Source organism: Macaca nemestrina, chromosome 10 (genome assembly GCF_043159975.1).
Source record: "Macaca nemestrina isolate mMacNem1 chromosome 10, mMacNem.hap1, whole genome shotgun sequence".
NCBI classification, from domain to species: domain Eukaryota; kingdom Metazoa; phylum Chordata; class Mammalia; order Primates; family Cercopithecidae; genus Macaca; species Macaca nemestrina.
The window spans coordinates 50,465,554-50,486,288 of NC_092134.1; the positions used below are offsets into that span (position 1 = coordinate 50,465,554).

At 37.8% G+C, this 20,735-nt stretch overlaps 1 protein-coding gene across 3 annotated transcripts in view; it reads right to left on the reverse strand.

Moving 5' to 3' along the window:
• The window catches only part of LOC105473277 (transmembrane O-mannosyltransferase targeting cadherins 2), a 469,505-nt gene that overhangs the window by 248,010 nt on the left and 200,760 nt on the right, over nt 1-20,735 (reverse strand). For all 3 annotated transcript variants that reach the window (XM_024790163.2, XM_011726991.2, XM_071071353.1), the window contains one exon: nt 1,986-2,814. In XM_024790163.2, coding sequence (XP_024645931.1) covers nt 1,986-2,733 — 748 coding nt within the window. In that variant the 5' untranslated portion in view covers nt 2,734-2,814. The remainder of the gene's footprint in view (nt 1-1,985; nt 2,815-20,735) is intronic.

The following is a 20,735-nucleotide window of genomic DNA, read 5'->3' on the forward strand; positions in this document are numbered from 1 at the left end:
ACATAGGCTTGTTCTATATCCTTACATCTACCAGTGCAGAAAAACTAGCTGATAAGTATTCTGCAAAAAATAATTATAACAATTTTTCCAACAAGATTTAGGTCCGGGCATTCAATAAACTGTGATGTACTCGACACCTAGAAAAAGCCACATGGTAATGATTTTTCACAGAGAATTGAGAAATGACATGCTACGTAGTAGCTCAACTTTAATGCTTCAACTTCCCATTAAAATCCCTGCAATTTATTAAACAGTGTAAGTACCAGCAATTAGTTCCTTAAAGAAATGTGTAGTTGCTCACTGAATTCTTGACTTAATTTGTGCCCATCAGACAAGCATGCCAAAGTAGTTTTTGGAGTATCTAGGTCTTTAGATATATACCTATTAGCAGGCCATTTTCATATTCTGGAACAGTTTTACACCTTCTTTTAATCATGGTATAGAATTGTGTTGGAAAGAATAGAAAAATGCCAATTCAAATGCTATATAAGCGAACATAATTTAAAGAATAAAAATAGGCTAGGTGCGGTGGCCCACGCCTATAATCCCAGCACTTTGGGAGGCCGAGGCGGGCGGATCATCTGAATTCGGGAGTTCGAGACCAGTCTGACCAACATGAAGAAACCCCGGGCATGGTGGCGCATGCCTGTAATCCCAGCTACTCAGGAAGGCTGAGGCAGGAGCATCGCTTCAACCCGGGAGGTGGAGGTTGTGGTGAGACAAGATCGTGCCACTGCACCCCAGCCTGGGCAACAAGAGCGAAATTCAGTTTCAAAAAAAACAAAAAACAAACAAAAAAAAGAATAAAAATAGGCCAGGCGTGGTGGCTTGCACCTGTAATCCCAGCACTTTAGGAGGCTGAGACAGGCAGATCATCTAAGGTCAGGAGTCAAGACCAGCCTGGCTAACGTGGGGAAACCCCATCTCTACTAAAAATACAAAAATTAGCCAGGTGTGGTGGCAGGCGCCTGTAATATCAGTGCCTCTGGAGTCTGGGGCAGGAGAATTACTTGAACCCAGGAGGTGGAGGTTGCAGTGAGTTGAGATCAAGCCATCGCACCCCAGCCTGGGCAACAAAGCAAGGCCCCATCTCAAAAAAGAATAAAAATGGCTTATGAAGAACAAGACTCTTTAACACTATTTACTATGATATATTTCTGCACTAAAAATTTACATCTATTTTAATTTAATTGTCCTCTAGCTTCCAATACATTTAATTGCCTAAACTAGAGTCATCCATTGTCATAGTTTTTGACTTTTTTATTTTAAAGGAAACTACTTTCTATTCTATCAGTTCTGAGATTTGCTCAAGTAATTTTCTAAATCAAAAGCAATCATGAGTGGTATAATCAAAACTCTCATTATATAGTGAAAAGTTTGTTTCTCTAAGTGACTTAAGAACCCAAGTGAAAACCTGCTAACTGCTTGGCAACATTCAGATAATTTAGCCTCTGTGCAGCCCAAGGTGACTCACACCTGAATGTGTACACACTGACATCTAGAGACATACTTTCAGGATTCAGAGGTAGTGAAATCTCCAAATCTTTTAAAGGTTTCAATGAAAGTCTTGTATTTCTTCAGGCGATGCTTGGAAAATAGAAAAGCTCAAGTATACTTATGTGGGATAGCCTGACTTTTATTATATGATAAAAGAGCCGTCCCCATCAGTATTTTAAAATGTGAAAACCAAGCTCTTTTCTAAATTCTTGGAATAGTCAATATTGTTTACACAATAGGAGCTCTAATTCCTCTGGACAAACATAGTCAGAAACACAGGAAACTATTTTCTTATTCCAAGAAAGGAATACTGGGTATGTCTCTAAATTGGTTATATGGCGTATCTCCTTAAAAAAAGAAAAAGAATGAAAGATACCGGTACCGCACAAAAGGACCTCTTCCTCCTTAATACTGTGTCTTAAGCAGCAAAGACGTAAAGAGGCTGCAAGTGGAAACTAACCAGACAAAAGCATAAAAGAAAAGATTACCTTTAGCTGGGTTTACTTTTATCCCTGATCTATACAGCATTTCCTCGTTCTGCCAGTCTCCATTCCTGATCGCAGTCTTGAGTCCATAAAAAACAATCAGTGTAGCTGTAGCATAAAAAATCAAGCTCTTGAGGAACCGCTTTTGGACTTTGACATAAAGGGCTCTAGCACCCACTGTAATCAGCAGGCAGAAGCCCATACTAGGAATATATAATACTCGCTCTGCAATTACAAAGCCGACATAGAAAAACAGGTTCGTGGCAGGAACAAAGGGTATGATTAACAAAGATAAAGACAGAACAACAATGTTCTCCGTAGAAGGAAGCTGGGTTCTCTGTGATACATCGTTGTTAATGCCATTTTCTACTTTGGATGCAAAGCTGGACTTAGTCTCTGAGTTCTGGTACTCCACATCTGAAAGGCAGCTATGTCCGTTTGCATTCTGCTTGCCATTTGTTACAGTTTTCCCATTGCATTCTCTGTCTACGCTCGGGCTCTTCAAACCATAGTAGGCAAGGAGGAGGAGTCCAGTATAGAAGGCCACAGTGTGTAGGTTTCTCCAGTCACAAACTGTTTTGAGCAGAGGCACAGCATCCATCGACCAATCAAAACTGAGGGTATCTGGGCATAGCAACAGCCAGAGGTTCTTGGTTGGCAAGTAGAAGAAGGTGAGCGTGCGGGTGAGGAGGCTGTCTGAATCAGCAGCGGGATTGTCCGAGTTGGAAAAGCTTGGTGGTTTGTTTCCCATCCAGTATAACCGGGCACCCAAAAGGGAGGACCCCCAGAAAGTTAACAAACTAATGCTGAGGAAAAGCGACAAGTTCTTCCTCTGAAACCAAAAGAGAGAAGGGAAAAATTAAGATCATTATCAGCACAGCATAGGAACACTCAAAACTTAGAGATCAAATACATTTTTAAATGGACAGTTAAAAACAGATGATGTCTCCAAAACATGACTTCATGTCCATCACCTTTCAAGCATGCCTAGAGAAATTTTAATCTCCAAAAAAACCTGAAGGTGGAATCGTAGTTTGTATATATTTTTTGATTATCTTTTCTTAATTTTTCTCTCTAAAATACCAATAATCAAAGCTTCAATTTCGTGACCTCTACAAAGTGGGTTCAATATATTTATTTCCCTCTTAGAATTCGTGTTGGGTCACAATGAGACCACAATGTAAAGTACTTAGCACTCTGCATAAGATATAGAAGGCACCTAATAACTGTTGTCTTTCATTTTATCGTAGTTTAGATTTTGAAGAAAAAGAAAAAGCAGCCATGTCAAAAAATATGTGGTATGGCAGGACTCTTGTGCTTGTCTCTAAGGGAGTAAAGGCATGAAGCTATGTCTGTCTAAGTCAGTCCCCAATTCATTGTCTTAAAGAATTCTGTCCTTGCTGGCCGGGCGCGGTGGCTCAAGCCTGTAATCCCAGCACTTTGGGAGGCTAAGACGGGCGGATCACGAGGTCAGGAGATCGAGACCATCCTGGATAACCCGGTGAAACCCCGTCTCTACAAAAAATACAAAAAATTAGCCGGGCGAGGTGGCGGGTGCCTGTAGTCCCAGCTACTCAGGAGGCTAAGGCAGGAGAATGGCGTGAACCTGGGAGGCGGAGCTTGCAGTGAGCTGAGATCCGGCCACTGCTCTCCAGCCTGGGCTACAGAGCGAGACTCTGTCTCAAAAAAAAAAAAAAAAAAAAAGAATTCTGTCCTTGCAAAATTTATAAACCAGGCTTTCATCTGCTGCCCCATATTGTCACTGATATCAGTGATATTCAACATTCAAAAACACTCCTCATGAATCCCAAATTTTTCATGTTGATGACAGCTTTTAAAAATAAAATTACTTTAGGCTGGGCAGAGTGGCTCACCCCTGTAGTCCCAGTAATTTAGGAGGCCAAGGTGGGTGGATCACTTAAGGCCAGGAGTCCAGACCAGTCTGGCAAACGTGGTGAAACCCCATCTCTACTAAAACAAACAAACAACAACAACAAAAAACCATTACCAGGCATAGTGGTGTGCACCTGTAGACCCAGTTACTCAGGAGGCTGAGGCAGGAGTATAGCTTGAACCCAGGAGAAAGAGGCTGCAGTGAGCTGAGACTGCACCACTGCACTCCAGCCTGGGCAACAGAGTGAGACTCTGACTCAAATAAAAAATAAAATAAAATGACTTCTTTAATAATGAACTAACTTACTTCAAGAGAATGACAAAAAATTGTGAGAGGAGGGTCAAAGGACATCATGTTAATGCTAATTTTCTGGCAAAGTCCTTCACCCCCAGCAAGAACTTAGGTGACATCTAAAAATCTAAGTCCTAAAGAGGCAGAGTGGGGAGGGTTAAAATAGGCACCATATCCCAACCTTAATGGTTCAATGGTAAGGCCATTCTTTACAGCAAACATCCAGCGTTGTATAGAATTGTCTCACTCAATGACATTCAGAAGGGGCTTTAGAATCTTACAAAGGATACACCAAATATTTAGTTTAAAAAACAACCCACAGAAAGCAATATATTTTAAGCATATACAACTTCTATGAAAACAATGTCTACATATTGGATACAACTGCCTCACTGGACTCTGCTCCTCAGACTCCTCCTCCACACCAACCCTGATCACTGGAAGCCACAGCACTACTCATGAATGCTCTTTTCCACTCTACCTTCAACCTAATGATCCTCAACAAGGTTCATGATTTTAAACGTCGTTAATGTACGCTAATGACTGTACCTTCACCCTCCCTCACCTCCATAGGCAATTATTCAGTTGCCTACTGGGCATATTCACTTAGGTACCTCAAACTCAACATACCCTAAATAGAACTCCTGACTTCATACTTCCCCAAAGGAAATAAAACAGTTCCTCCTCCAATCATTGTCACCATCAGGAAATAGTAATAGTGTATAACCAGTTTCTTCTTCACAGCCTCTTTCCTTCCCTCCACATTCTACTCATTACCAAGTCTTCACAACTTTCACGTCCAAATATATCCTGAATCTGTCCTTTTTCTCTCCATCTCTTCTATCATCACTAGTCCCAAGTGCCAACACTGGGATTCCTACAATAATCTCCTCCTAACTGGTGACCCTGTCCTTCCTAACACAAATTCTTTTATTCCCTAATTTTAAACTCAGATCTTACTTTTAAGATCTTAGAAGTTTTTATATCTCTAACAAAACAGAAAGTTTGAGATTCATTTAGGGTTCCCTTACCAATTTTTGGCAATATGTCCATTTTTACATTTCAAAAGTATTAAAGTGTTTTTTTAATCTAAAAGGAGGTAATTCTGAGTATAAAATAAGATAAACAAAATAATAGGTGGTTAGAAGTTAAAATTTTAACATAAGGAAAATGAGAAACAGCAACCAGATGGAAATCAGACAATTTTAAGAGGTGGAATTATTAATATCAGATACAGTAATGCCGAATTCACAGCATTAACTTCATTGTTTTGAAAACATCCTTGTCAAACGTTGGATTAAGATTAATTCACGTAATGTTATATGGAATTTTTAATAGTAGAGGGAGTAATATCACATTCTGCCTCACCAATCTAACTTTTTTTTTTTTTTGAAATGGAGCCTCGCTCTGTCGTCAGGCTGAAGTGCAGTGGTGTGATCTCAGCTCACTGTAACCTCTGCCTCCCGGGTTCAAGTGATCCTCGTGCCTCAGCTTCACAACTAGCTGGGACTACAGGCGCGTGCCACCACGCCCAGCTAATTTTTTGTATTTTTAGTAGAGACGGGGTTGCACCATGTTGGCCAGGATGGTCTCGATCTCTTGACCTCGTGATCCGCCTGCCTCAGCCTCCCAAAGTGCTGGGATTACAGGCGTGAGCCACTGTGACCAGCCCACCAATCTAACTTTTAAACTGGTGAAATGAAATACTTCAAAGCCTCATTATCATCTAAGAATAACTTTGCAAACGATTCCATTGTTCCTCTGAAATTCTACCCACCAATAATTCTAAAAGTCCTTGATTTTAGAAAAAAAACCCACAAAACTATGCTTAAGAACTTGTAATAACTTGATTGATCAATCATATAATTGAATACTCTTAGATTATACAAGTGAGAAACACCGTTTGGCAAAGATAAATGAGACAAGGTATCATGGATAAAGAAGACGAACCTTGAAAGACAACTGAATTGTGAATTTGTACCGAAAGCTCATTTTTAAAATGTGTCTAAGACCATTCCATTATAATATCTTGTGGTGGGAGTGATTGGGGATGTGGAGAGGAAGAGAGAAAGCATTACAAAAACAGCTGTAATCAGGCAAGAAGAAAAGCCAAGGGATAGGAGAGCCACATGAAGGAGGAAACATGGTCAGATTTCTTTGCTAATCATTAAAATCCAGAAGAAGTTAACCTTAACAGTGACGTAATTCTATTTTATTTCTAAAGACAGAAATATCATAACAAGGCAAAACTACTTTCTTCATTAATTTTTCATAAAAGTATCTCTAATAATTTGTTATAGCTCAATAATTATCAAAATAAAATTGAGATTCCAGATGTGGTCCTATTATTGCATTTACTATGCTAAAAGAAAAGTTAAATACAATGGACTATAAAGATATGAATAATGAAAACTATTCAATGTTAAATATTATGTCTAAGTACTGAGAAAATGAAAATGACATAAAAACAAGAAAACGGAAGTAATAAAATGCTAACAAACATTAATTTATGTAGTACTTCACATATTTAAAGTATCTTCGTATATCCATCATTTGAACAACTGACATAGTCACTAAAATCAAAAGATACTACTGTTCTGAAGTCAAACACTTTCATATACTTATTCTAACTTAATGGTGAGTTCTGTAAGGATGAAATAAAGGACTAGCTCTTTTATTTATTTATTTTTGAGACAGGGTCTTGCTGTCTCACCCAGGCTGGAGTGCAGTGGTACAATCATGGCTTACTGCAGCCTCAACCTCTTGGCCTCAAGTGATCCACCCACCTCAGCCTCCTGAATAGCTGGGACCACAGGTGTGTGCATGTGTATTTTTTTGTAGATGGTGTTTTGCCATGTTGCCCAGGATGATAAGTGACACTCTTAAAGGGAAACTAAACCAATAAGTAAAGTTGATTTTAAAATGTTTAAAGTAGAAGAGTTTCTAAAGTGTTATGATTTGCTACGACTTTTAAAGTATCAGCCAAAGCACATGTTCACCTATGTAACAAACCTGTACATGCTGCACATGTACCCAGGAACTTAAAATAAAAATAAAAATTTAAAAAGTATAAGCCAAAGTATGAAACTGCAATTTTCAAGTGTCTGTGATGCTTTCTCATAGAATTTTATTAAAAATTGTCAACTAGTTTGGGCGTCATGGCTCATGCCTATAATCCCAGCACTTGGGGAGGCTGAGGCGGGCGGATCACCTGAGGTCGGGAGCTCGAGACCAGCGTGACCAACAGGGAGAAACCCCGTCTCTACTAAAAATACAAAATTAGCCAGGCGTGGTGGCACATGCCTGTAATCCCAGCTACTCAGGAGGCTGAGGCAGGAGAATCGCTTGAACCCAGGAGGCGGAGGTTGCAGTGAGCCGAGATCGCATCGTTGCACTCCAGCCTGGGCAACAAGAGTCAAACTTCGTCTCCAAAAAAAAAAAAAACCTCTCTTCGAATCCAATTTTTAATAAAACATCTCAACTGTTCTTGTGGAGATGGCCTTAAAACAAGATAAAAGAAAGCATGGAAAATATTTCATTTCTAATTTAGTCCCTGTGCTATGGTTTATGGATTAAATCAAATTAGCAAAGTTTTACTGAGCTGCTACTAGGAGTCGAAGTCAAGTGACCCTATAATTTACCTTAGCATTTCTGTTTGCGTAGCTTGGTGTATCAAACTGACCTAACATTTGTGTTTCTTAGATGCAAGTATAGATAAGGCATGAATCTCCCAATGCATTGCCACCAAAGACTTGCAAGCTAAAACTAGCAAAAATTCAAACAAAGAAGATAAGACTTCAAAGTGTGGGATATTTAAACACTAGTTAAGTGCAATCTTTGTTAGGGAGCATTAGAAAAGGATTGCAATTTAGTAGCTAAAACTATTAGTTCATTCAACTTATCATTAATGTTGCAGGCACTCTTCTATACACTGGATACGAACTTGTCATTAAAAAAAAAAAAGAGAGAGAGACCCTGTGTGTTCTTGGAGCTTTACACATTCTACTACTCTGTCCAGAAAACCACTTTCAGAGGAAAAGAGTCATAATGGCTTAAAGGATAGTTTTCAAACCTGAAGGTCCATCATTACCAATTATGAGCTTTTAGAAAAACTAATGCCCCAGTCCAAGTAAAATCTCATAGGTGATTCTAATGCAGCCAAAGTTGAGTGTCACTGCATATTTGTACAACTCTAATTCTTAGTACCGATATTAAAAATGTTGTTGGACTCTTGTTTCACAAAGTTTTAAGGTATATTTGCCTCACTGTAAATGAGTAAACCATAACAAAACATAAATAATACTCCTTCTCAGGCTCTAGGATAAACTGAATTCTTAGTACAATAAAAGAGTATCACAAAGGTCAGACTACAAAGGAGTTCAGAACCCAAGGTTAAAATATTCAAGTATTGCTACAACATGCAGAAGACAGGATTTGTTCCCAGAATGTTAGGGGAAAAAATTTCTTAAATATGAGCCACCAAAGGCAAACAACCCAATTGAAAAAAAAATGAATTAATAATATAGCCAGGAAATTCAGGGAAAAGACAAATAACCATAAAAATCTGAAAAGATAATCTCATGGGTTAATACCAATTAAGATTTAAGTGAAGCCGAGCGCGGTGGCTCAAGCCTGTAATCCCAGCACTTTGGGAGGCCGAGAGGGGCGGATCACAAGGTCAGGAGATCGAGACTATCCTGGCTAACATGGTGAAACCCCGTCTCTACTAAAAATACAAAAAACTAGCCGGGCGCAGTGGCGGGCGCCTGTAGTCCCAGCTTCTAGGGAGGCTGAGGCAGGAGAATGGCGTGAACCCAGGAGGCAGAGCTTGCAGTGAGCTGAGATCTGGCCACTGCACTCCAGCCTGGGCGATAGAGCGAGACTCCGTCTCAAAAAAAAAAAAAAGATTAAAGTGAAATGAATATAAGTTAAATAAAGTGCAAAACTAAAGAAACAGCCTTCACAGATATTGTTCTGGAACAGGTAGAATCACATATTGTTGGGGAAATATAAATTGTACAGCTATGCAAAGGAAAGTACACAATAAAATTAATAGTTTGTATCATGTATGACTTGGTAATCTGTAGTTAGTTACCTACATTCTGACAAAACCTCTAAGATACAAGGATACTTAGCATTGTTTATAAATGAAAAAACAGAAATAGATACAAATTTAAATATGGTAATAAAAAAATCATGGTATATCCATATGTCTGAATCCATATGGCAAATAAAAAAAAATTACATACATTACAAAGAGATATATTTATGCATATATATCAACATAACATTATGTAGCAGTGAAGCAAATCATTATGTAACAGCATGACTGGTGAAAAATCATGTTGCAAAATATGCATGCTACAGAACCATAAAGGTCATTCAGAAAAATACTACCTTATTTGTGAAAAATATTTTTCACAAACGCTTACATATGTAAAAAAGGCCTTTTATTTAAGTCTAGAAATATTACCAAACATGAGATGAAGAAACCTCTAGTATAGGGAGATAAGTACATAGATAACAGAAAAGATGGCTTCAAATCTGTATGTGGTTCCCCTTTATTCAACAAGCTTATTTGAAAAAAAACTAAAAGGTTTGACAACTCTTACACTGACTAGATTTAAAAAATATGCAATTAATATATTAACAAATCTAAATTTTGGTTATAGGCAAGTAGATATCTGATGTGTTAGTTCTTATACTTTTTTGGTTTTTTTTGAGACAGAGTCTCGCTCTGTTGCCCAGGCTGGAGCGCAATGGTGTGATCTCGGCCCACTGCAACCTCTGCCTCCCACATTCAAGTGATTCTCCTGCCTCAGCCTCCCAAGTAGCTGGGATTACAGGCGTGTGCCACCACGCCTGGCTAATTTTTGTATTTTTAGTAGAGATGGGGTTTCACCATGTTGGCCAGGCTGGTCTTCAACTCCCAAACTCGTGATATGCCCACCTCGGCCTCCCAAAGTTCTGTGATTACAGGCATGAGCCACCGTGCACGGCCAGTTCCTACACTTGTCTATATTTATTATTTATTGAAGCTATTATTTTATAATTAAGTTTCTCAATATTAAAAATATGTTTCCATGTTCTAATATAGTTATTTTGTGATTGTTACCTTATTTTTATGAGAAAATCTCTTAAATTCAATGGAAAATAATATGAAAACAAAATGGACAGCAGTGGGATATATAATAATATCAAAACACTGTCTTCTAGAGCTAAGCTATAACTGATACATCTCTCCCCAAAGAGTAACACAGAACCTGACATTTGTAGGAATTCAAATAAATGATTCTTAAACTAAGTCTGACCCTCAAACTTTTAAAAGACAGTTTCTATATTTCTCTCACACATTTTATACCCTGTTATGCCAAGTCCTAGCTCCCAATATCCTACACAAAGGCTCATAAAGTTAACAGAATTGGCTGTGCACAGTAGCCTATGGTCCCAACTACTCAGGAGGCTGAGGTAGGAAGATGCCCTGAGCCCAAGAGTTCAAGATCAGCCTTGGCAACATTGCAAGACCTCATCTCTTAAAAAAAAATAAAAAATAAATAAAAAAAATAAAAAAAAGTCAACAGTATTCCACACAACTCCGAGTCACCATTTTCAAGCAGTTTGTTGTCACCACATAGAGAAACTTGACCTTTTCACCTTTATGTCATCATGTTTTCTGCCTGTTTCCCTCTCTCCATGAAAAGCACACATTAAAGTAGTAGCCTATGTTCTGGAGGAACATTTTCCTACTACAACTTTGTTGTAAAAGTAGAAATATAAATGGGAAACTTACTGCATCCCTACGAACAACAAATTTACAGACACATTTCACACCAGTATGGACACGGTTTCTTCATGTTTTAATTAACCTAATCGTTCACAGAACATTATAGGTCTGCCTTATGAAAGTGTCATTCTTTTTTTTTTTTTCTTTTTGAGACAGGCTGGAGAGCAATGGTGCGATTTCAGCTCACTGCAACCTCCACCTCTTGGGTTCAAGCAATTCTCCTAGTTCAGCCTCCTGAGTAGTTGGGATCACAGGCATGCACCACCACGTCAGGTTAATTTTGTATTTTTAGTAGAGAAAAATACCTGTTGGTCAGACTGGTCTCGAACTCCCAACCTCAAGTGATCCGCCCGCCTCAGCCTCCCAAAGTGCTGGGACTACAGACGTGAGCCACCACATCTGGCCAAAAGTCTCATTTTTAAGATGCTTGAATATGTTCATTTTTAAAGTTATTTAATATAAAAAGGGAAATCAGCTCTAATCCCCACTTTTCTGATAAAAAAAAAAGAGATATTTCTAATTATAAAATTTTTAGAGGGTTTTTCCTGAAACTGCCAGACATAGAAAATCATAGAATTAAAATTAGCCAATATAAGGTTCCTGGTTGACAACTTAGTTTTTTGACACACTAATGGAATGAAAGTACATAACTATAGCTTAATGAGTAAATGATGCAAAATGTATCAGAAAACATCAAAATCGTCCCTAAACATCACCTGAAATATGAGAGAGAAGCCAATAAGAAGATCCTGCCATATTAGTTAGTGGCGATGCCTCTACAGAAGCCCTGTGGTGAGTTATTCCCTTCTATGGCGGTCATTGACTAAATAAATACAAATAAGAATGAAGTAAAATTCAACTATAACAGCTCCCCTCTCTATTATGCAAGAAAAACTGTCATTGATAATAGCAGCTTCAATATTGTCTTCTGATCTCAGATTTTCTGGGACATAAATGAAACTGAAAAGGAATATTTTAGTCTCAATGAAAGAAAAATGTAAACATTCTGCTGTAGAGTATTAAAACCATCATGAGACCTACATTTTGGCAAACTAACGAGAATAAATTACTTAAGCATAAGGCTCATTTAATTCCAAATTAAGCCCTTGGCAATGATAGTAGTTGTAATAATAAAGTAGATAAAAATCAGTATCTGAAAGTTATAAGACAGAGAAAAGGCTACCCAGACATAACAAAAATCTAGCACCTTCTATTTTGTATTCGCCATTCATCACTTTTTTTATGTCAGCAAAATAGGATTTCTCTTAGCTCTCCTCCTTCCCAAAATAGTTATCACTGGATACTCCCCTCAAAGGCATAATTTCTGAACATGTGACAAGAAGGAATGCATGGCTGAAAGTATGGTTAGGAATTGTTTCTAGAACATGTCCATGTGATTAATCAAAGTTTTGTCATAATCAAGTTGTCATACTTGTTCTGTTTCCCTTTAAAAGAAAAATGGGTTTCCTTATTAATAATCATCCTGTCTACAAGATTAGAAACATTTGTTTTTCCCCCACACCAACTAACAGACAAGATTAAAGGGTTTTATAATGTTTCATATTTCAAAAGATATTAAAAGAGGTTCAATGAGTGGACATATCCAGTCTTTGTAAGGAAAAAATGTAAAGATTAAGGGGCATAAAAAAGTATGTTAAGATGTTCAATATTTCGGATTATAAGGAGTTCCTTTGTTCACTTAAACCCATAGTACACCATAATGTTTTCCACTGAGTTCAAGCATCCATCAGAAAGCATAGGTACATGTCCAGCTAAACATATAACAGCTTAAGATGATCATCTAGTCTCTCATTTAATCATACTTAAAAGATATTTTCCTGAATTTTACTTATTTTTTGTGTGTGTTTATTCTTTCAATGGTTGTTACCATTTTCCAATAAAGTGTATCAGGGCTCCTTGGATAATTGGGTTGATGTTAGGACTGGAACAGAAAATACGCAAGATGAGCTTAAAGCAACTTGTAGTGCCAGAAAGGGAGAAAGTGCTCAAAATACATGTAAAAGTACACTGATACACATATGTCCAAGTGTGAAAGAGACACAGGAACCCACTTAAACAGCTCCCAATGGCCAAAGCTGGAAGAATTTGAAAATCAAAAAAAGTAAAGTGGTATTGGATTATAACTCAAAGTTTAAAATAAATATTCATGAGTCCATATTAGTAAGTGATACAAAAAATAAATAAATGAGAGAGGAAACAAATCTTCTTTGCAGAAGAATTCCAAATAATTTTTCTATATTCTCTACCCTCAAGAAAGGGAAGCATAATTCCCATTCCTTAGGTGTGGTCTGAGCATAGTGACTTCCTTCCAAAAGGCACAGTATGAACTGGGTGGGTGGCAAGATGTGGGGAGAAAGTAACTTTACAGTGGAGAAACCTGAAAAACACTATCACTGGCGGGTGATAAAGGTCAACTTTATAGTGGTAAGTTGTGCTGACAGTATGTACCCTTGTTACGATGTGATGAAAATGTTATTTTACATCTATGTTCTTGCTCTCAAAACCCATATACCTAGCCAGGAGCAATGGCTCACACCTATAATCTCAGCACTTCAAAGGTGAGAGGAATCGTTTAAGGCCAAAAGTTCAGGACCCGCATAGGCAACATAATAAAATCCTATCTCCACAGAGAAAAAAAAAAAAAAAATTAGCCAGACATGGTGGCATACACCTGTATTCCCAGCTACTTAGGAGGCTGAGGTAGGAGGATTGCCTGAGCCCAGGAAATCAAGACTACAGTGAGCTCTGATTAGTCACTGCACTCAAGCATGGGTGACAGTGTGTCTCTGTCTCAAAAACAAACAAACACTTAAGAAAATTAGAAAAAAAAAACCTAAAAATAGAAAACAAATAACAAAATAAAAAAAAAAAACCTTATTCTAAGATTAATCATTTAAACAAAAATCAGACAAATTCCAAAGGAAAGACATACTGCTAAATATATAACTGGGAATCCTCAAAACTGTCAAGGTCATCAAAAAGAAGGTCTGCCTGGGCGCGGTAGCTCACGCCTGCAACCCCAGCACTTTGGGAAGCCCAGGTGGGAGGATTACTTGAGTTCAGGAGTTCGAGTCCACGCTGAGCAGCAAAGTAAGAGACCATCTCTACAAAAAAATAAAAGTACAAACATCAGCCAGGTGTGGTGGCTTGCACCTATAGTCCCAGCTACAAGAGAGGCTGAGGAAGGAGGATTGCTTGAGTCTATGAGGTTGAGGCTGCTGTGAGCCATGATTGTGCACCTGCACTCCTTATGGGTGACAGAGCAAAACCCTGTCTCAACCAGAAAAGAACTGTCACCTGCAAAAGTCTAAGGAGACATGACAAATAAATGTGCCATCCCAGCTGGCACATGGAACTGAAAAATGACATTAGGTAAAAACTAAAAAAATCTGAATAAACTATTGATATAATAATGTATCAACTCTGGCTCATTAATTGCAACAAATGCACAATACTAATGCAGGACACTAATAACAGGGGAAACTGGGTGTATGGGAACTTTGTCTTATTTTCTGAATTTTTATATAAACCTAAAACTGTTCTAAAAAATAAAATTTTTAAATGGTTGTTACTACAGTAGAATAAAGCTCTGAGAAACCAAATGAAATTAAATGTAGAGGAGCTTTGATAGATCACTAGCTGAAAGCTGCTAGCAAACAGAAATTGACAACTGAAAATTAAGACCAACGTAATTGCCTCACTACCTTCCAAATTAATCAAAAAAGACTGAATACACAACAAAGTAAAATTCAAGTTAACTCAACATAGTCACTTACATGTATTCTATAAGAGGACACATTGATTTCAAATCCTATTTGGTTTTTGTTTGACACTCTATAGCGTTTGTAGTATATTAGAAACCCCTAAATGGGAAGCAAGTATCAAGGAAGGATGCTTCTAAACCCATTGCTATGGTGTTTTGGTTGGCATGGTGACCCATTCTTCCTCATTAAACTAACATGGGGAAATCAAGCAGTGAGCAATTTCTTGCGTACCCATGGCAAGCCCCTTCTAGAGCTAACTATTAGAAACTGAAGTACCCAAAGAGTTCAATCAGTGGAACTGCAAGGGGTGTGCCACAGCCCCTAACCCATTACACTAAAAACAAGCCCCCGAATGCCAGCCTTCAGGGTAATCTTGTTTAGCTTAGAATGAGAGGTTTAACACTTCCCACCAGGCAGTGCGCTATGGTCAAATCAGGTTAGCCACAAAACAATCCAGCCTTTATGAAGAAAATATGTGAAGAAAATATCCTTTGTGACCTGAGAAACAACCAAAAAAAAGTTTTAAACAAAAGAAGATACTTCTCTTGACCATGAAAACACTTTGTTTTTTATTAAACTCCTTTCCCTGTTCTTTAAGAAGACAACTAATGGGAGAAGAAATAAAATTAAGTGAGCTCAAAATTAACCGAAGTTAGAAAAGGAACTTTCTTTTATCAATCTTGCCTCAACTGGGCAACTACATTGCAAATGCATTTCCTGCGCCAATGGATTAAACTGCAACATTCTTTAAACTGTGTGGCTTTAGTGAGAGAAACCAGCCATTATGAGATGCGTTCCAGTCTCATTAATGAGTTAAGCATGTGAGCCCAGCATTTTGGAAACATAAAGAGACAAATTATAATGAGACTTCACTCAGTGGGGAGGCTAAGATACAGCCGCCTTCTCTCAAAGATATCATAATAGACAGCTATTTAATGAGTGTGGGAGTTTTTCTATGAAAACACAAAAGATACCAGCAAGAAAAAGAAGATTTTATATTATATATACAAAGAGAACTTAATAAACATACATGCCTTATAGATGTTCATTAATAAGCATATAATTTCAATGCTTAATGTTGTTATATGGAAATATACTCCAACTCTATAATTTCGCTATGTCTTGCACTAAATTTAAATAGTAAATTCAATGTCAAATGGACAAATTATTATTTACTGTTTCTCACAGGTAAAAAATGCAGCCATTTATCTGGGCATATCTCACATACACTACACTGTCTTTTTTCTCAAAATGCCACACTGATTCAGAAAATGCTCATTTTCTTGACTGAGCAACTGAGGCCCACTATAGGTTGTTTTGTGTTTTTTGGTTTTTTTTTTTTTTTTTTTTTTTTTTGAGACCAAGTCTCACTCTGTCGCCCAGGCTGGAGTGCAGTGGCGCAATCTCGGCTCACTGCAACCTCTACCTCTCAGGTTCAAGTGATTCTCCTGCCTCAGCCTCCTGAGTAGCTGGGATCACAGGTACGCACCACCATGCCCAGCTAATTTTTGTACTTTTAGTAGAGACAGGGTTTCACAACGTTCATCAGGCTAGTCTTGAACTCCTGACCTTGTGATCCACCCACCTGGGCCTCCCAAAGTGCTGAGATTATTTGTGTGAGCCACCGCGCCCAGTCTAGACTACAGTTTTTAAACTAAAGTTTTCACATAGGAAAGCGTCCATCAGTTTCATAATTCTTCTTTCAATATCCAGTGATTCAAATTATTCAGTGATTTCCAGACAGCACTGTGGCACTTACTTGGGCTTCATAACTATTAGTAATTCAGAGCAAAATCAAGCAGAATTAGAATCCTTGAAAGGCCAGCTGAGTAGAACATTCTGGGTTTACTAAGCAAGCAGGAGGGTCATCCCCTTCCCCTCACCCCCACATGAAAGAAAACAGAATAAGCAAAAGGCCATTATAAATTTTCCAGGTACATCAGAGTAACAGAGTTATGGTTAGTAGAATTAGAGAAAAACAACTCTACTTCCAAATCTTTCTTGGTTTGTACTATTTAGTTTGCTCCCTTTAATATAGAAAGATTTGTGAGAAGGGGTAAAGTACTGATATCAACAGTACCCGAAGGCTATTTAAAAACATCTTAAAAACAAAAATTGAGTCTGGGGATGGGTAACGTGAGAAAAGGTGAAAAATACAATTTGAGTTTTCATGAAGAGTCATTTTTCAGGCCTATGTATCTTATTACTCTGACGGTTAATATCTTCTTGAAAAGTAAAATAGTAAGCTTAGATGCAATATTTATTATAAATAAATGGAATAACTTTTCTAAAAGCACAAATTAATATTGGTACCATCAAACAAGCATTTCTTAAATGCACACTTTATTATTTAGAATTAATCATCCAAAGTGTGACTTTCAAATTATACTAACTTTACAGGTAATAAGCTAGTGGAATATTTCGTGTTATGTTGACACAGAAATTATTAACATGGCTGTGAAGTGGCAATACGTCAGATGTTTGGGAACGAAGGGAAATATTAAGAAGTTTTTCAATTCATTCAGGTTCTATTCTGATAACTCTCCAAGAATGTCTTCTTGCCAAAAGCAACTTGAAAATATGCAATTTTTGGAGCCTGTTGGTGGTGACCAACCTAAATAGATGAAATCTTTGTGTAACTGTAATCACTCTAATGTATTTCTTTCCTTCTTTTAATGTGATATTTGGAATTAAATTTTGATCAAATACTAACTTTTAAAATGATGAATGGAAATTACGATGTCAGAAAGTTAATACACAAATTCACAGTAAGATTTTGAAACAGAAAAGTACTCAAACTCTGAAACCCATACAATCATTGCAGTTTTCATTCTCCATTTGAACAAGACTCCAATACAACCCAAAAGTTTGATGTTACTTCAAATCAGTTAAAACAGAATTTTACATTTACTAAATACCTATTTTGCTGGCCATTAAAACACTCCCCATTAATCTTTTAAAGTATGCCTAGCCTTTGTAGCTATCATTATAGTACTATGTTTCAAATTATTTCAGGTTGTGTTAAAATCTCGTATTTTTTTCATTAAGATGTATATCTTTGAATTTTAGCATTATCAATAAAACAAACTCTAGAGTTAAATAAGATTTACTGTAAAAATCTCTCGTGAGTCTTCAAAACACACTTGGATCACTCTTTCAGCCTGACACAGCTCCAATTAGCACTGATCATTGCCATGCCCTAATTATTTAAAATTAAATAAACTGAACTTACACGTGCAAACATTTTGCAATTCACCCTGCATCCACTTCTATTTTCAAGTTAACTCAGAAGCTTAGACAACTTATTTTAATAGATTATTTTCATTGGATTAGGTCCAAAAAGTATTCTTCTAATGGGAATTCTGTCTGCTTTAACAGTTGTAGTTTAGCAAACTCTCTCTAACTGAACTGTCGATCATTGTTTGACTGGCTCAGGGTCCTTGGAACCCTGTAGGGAGACAAGCCAAAAGTTTTTGCCAGGTGCATGTCTGGCACTCAGTAGATTTGGATTGAGCAAAGGGGAATAAGAAGGGGAAGGGATCGGTGAACTGACTGGAATCTATGGCTTCTTACTCCCTACTGAAACATGCCGTCGTTCAAATGCACTGGCCGTCCTTGTTCCCTTGTATGGTACCCTGCTAGGCCCATTCAGTGCAGCAGTGAACTCCAGCAACATTTAGAAGTGCAGAAAACACATGCAACTTCATGCCATGGGCCAGTCAAACCTTAATAAAAGCAAAGGATAAAAAGTCTTAACATTGTGCTATAAATGTTGATTACCAGATAGTAATAAAAATTACAGGATGCACTAGAGGCTTTATTTAGCTTCTAACTCAAACATCACCTTTTAAGTAACGTCAGGCAATTCCACTCTTGAATACGTTTCTGTAATAACTCCTGAATGAAACACACCAGAAATTTTACAGTAGGGATCATATTTCTTAATAAATCCAGTTTTATTCTATTCTGAACCATATCTCAAATCAACCCATGTGTCTTGCTCCTTCAACAATCTAAACAAATGTGGGTCATCTAAATGATATGATAAAGCAAGTCCAAATTAAGTTCCATTATATTTTTCTGTGAGAGACCAGATATTATGAGGAAAGAAGACTGTGTATAATTGCCTAATTAATTTAAACACCTGTTATATCACTTTATTCCTCCCAGATGAAGTCCTGGCATCTAGTAAGGAGAGCAGTGCCTAGAAAACTCGGTTCTGTTATTATATCTCACTTTGGGATATGATGTGGAGAAAATGTTTTATTAGTGGTAATGCTAATTATGAATGTTTATTAAACATTTTACAGAGTGCCTTACGTGTATTATCTCAAGTAGCCCTTTCTAAAAACATTGGGATGCTTGCAAACTTTGTGAATTCGTGTTTTACAAAAAAGCAGGTAGAATTCAGAAAGGCTAGGTTGTTACTCAGAATCTCACCACCTGATGGGTAGAAGAATTAGGACTCAAAAGCTATGTCCTTTGATTTTAAGTCCAGGGTTCTATGCTGTAAACCTGCGGTCCCCAACTCCCGGGCCATGGACCGGTCCTGCTCCATGGCCTGTTAGGAACTGAGCCACAGCCACACAGCAGGAGGTGAGCGGTAAGCAGGCATTACCACCTGAGCTGCACTTCCTGCCAGGTAAGGAGCAGCATTAGATTCTCATAGGAGCTGGAACCCTCTTGTGAATTGCACATACGAGGGATCCAGGTCGTGTGCTCCTTAGTCAATCTAATGTCTGATGATTTGAGGTGGAATAGTTTCATCTGGAAACTATCACCACCCAGTCCGTGGAAAAATTGTCTTCCACGAAACTGGCCGAAAAGGTTGGGGACAACTGCTATAAAGCACACTAAACCCTATGATGCCCACTTCATACCCACCGAGTCCAGTTCTTCAACAGGCCTCTGTTCATCAAAGTGCTCTCACCCTGACTTCAAGGTGGTAACTGACATAAAAGACCATTAACTCCTACTGGAAAAGTTCATACAGCCACAGATTGGTCAATGCTAGGGGTCAAATGCTAGAGACAACGAGGTCAAATTTTTGTATCTATAAAATCCAAAACACTGGAGAACATCTCTTCAACGTTTATTTTGCACTGAGGAAATTGATGTCTATCTGTGTTGCAAGTGTTCACTGAGAGACAGAGATTCAATCACACCTAGGACTAGAAATTCCATATTCCTTTGTACTCATGGCATGGCACTATGTTCATTTGTTTCTAATTTTTCATTATCTATTTATTTATTTTTAGAGACAGGGCCTTGCCATGTTACCCAGACTGGCCTTGAACTCCTGGGCTCAAGAGATCGTCCTCCTTCAGCCTCCCGAGTAACTGGGACTACAAGAACATGGCAATGCACTTGGCTCATTCACTTATATTTTTAATTACTACTCTTCATCAAGAATCTATGATAATTCTCTAAAGCAAGAACATTTAGATTCTAATGTCCTCAGCTGGGTATGCAAAACTGTCCAAAATTTGGCCCATCGTTACTGTCTAAACTTCAAATCTCCCTAAATTACATTGATACTTTACTGTTTCAAAATCCCCTCGTGGTACTGCCCCCTTTATCATACTATGTGTAAACCAAATTCCCGTCCATCCATCTAATGTTGCCACTATTTGAAATATTCTTTACCTCCAGCTTAAGTTCTATTTTTTCTGCAAGACTTACAACAACAACTGAGTTTCTCCAGGTTACATTAATCCCTGCTTTCTCAAAGCTCACCAGTCTTATAACTTGTATCACATGTGAAAGATATCAACTACTGTAAAGGTCAAATCTGAAGTTGTTGAGGCCCAAAATGACACTAAGCATACAATCTTAATCTTATTATCTCACATTTACAGAAATGAGTTTCACTGCTCCCACAAGAAAACCATTTCTGGAAGGGCAAGGATTTATCTATGTTTTGTTCACTGACATACTATGCTAGCAACTAGGCCAGCACCTGGCACAGAAAAGACACTTCATGTCATACGGGTGAATGG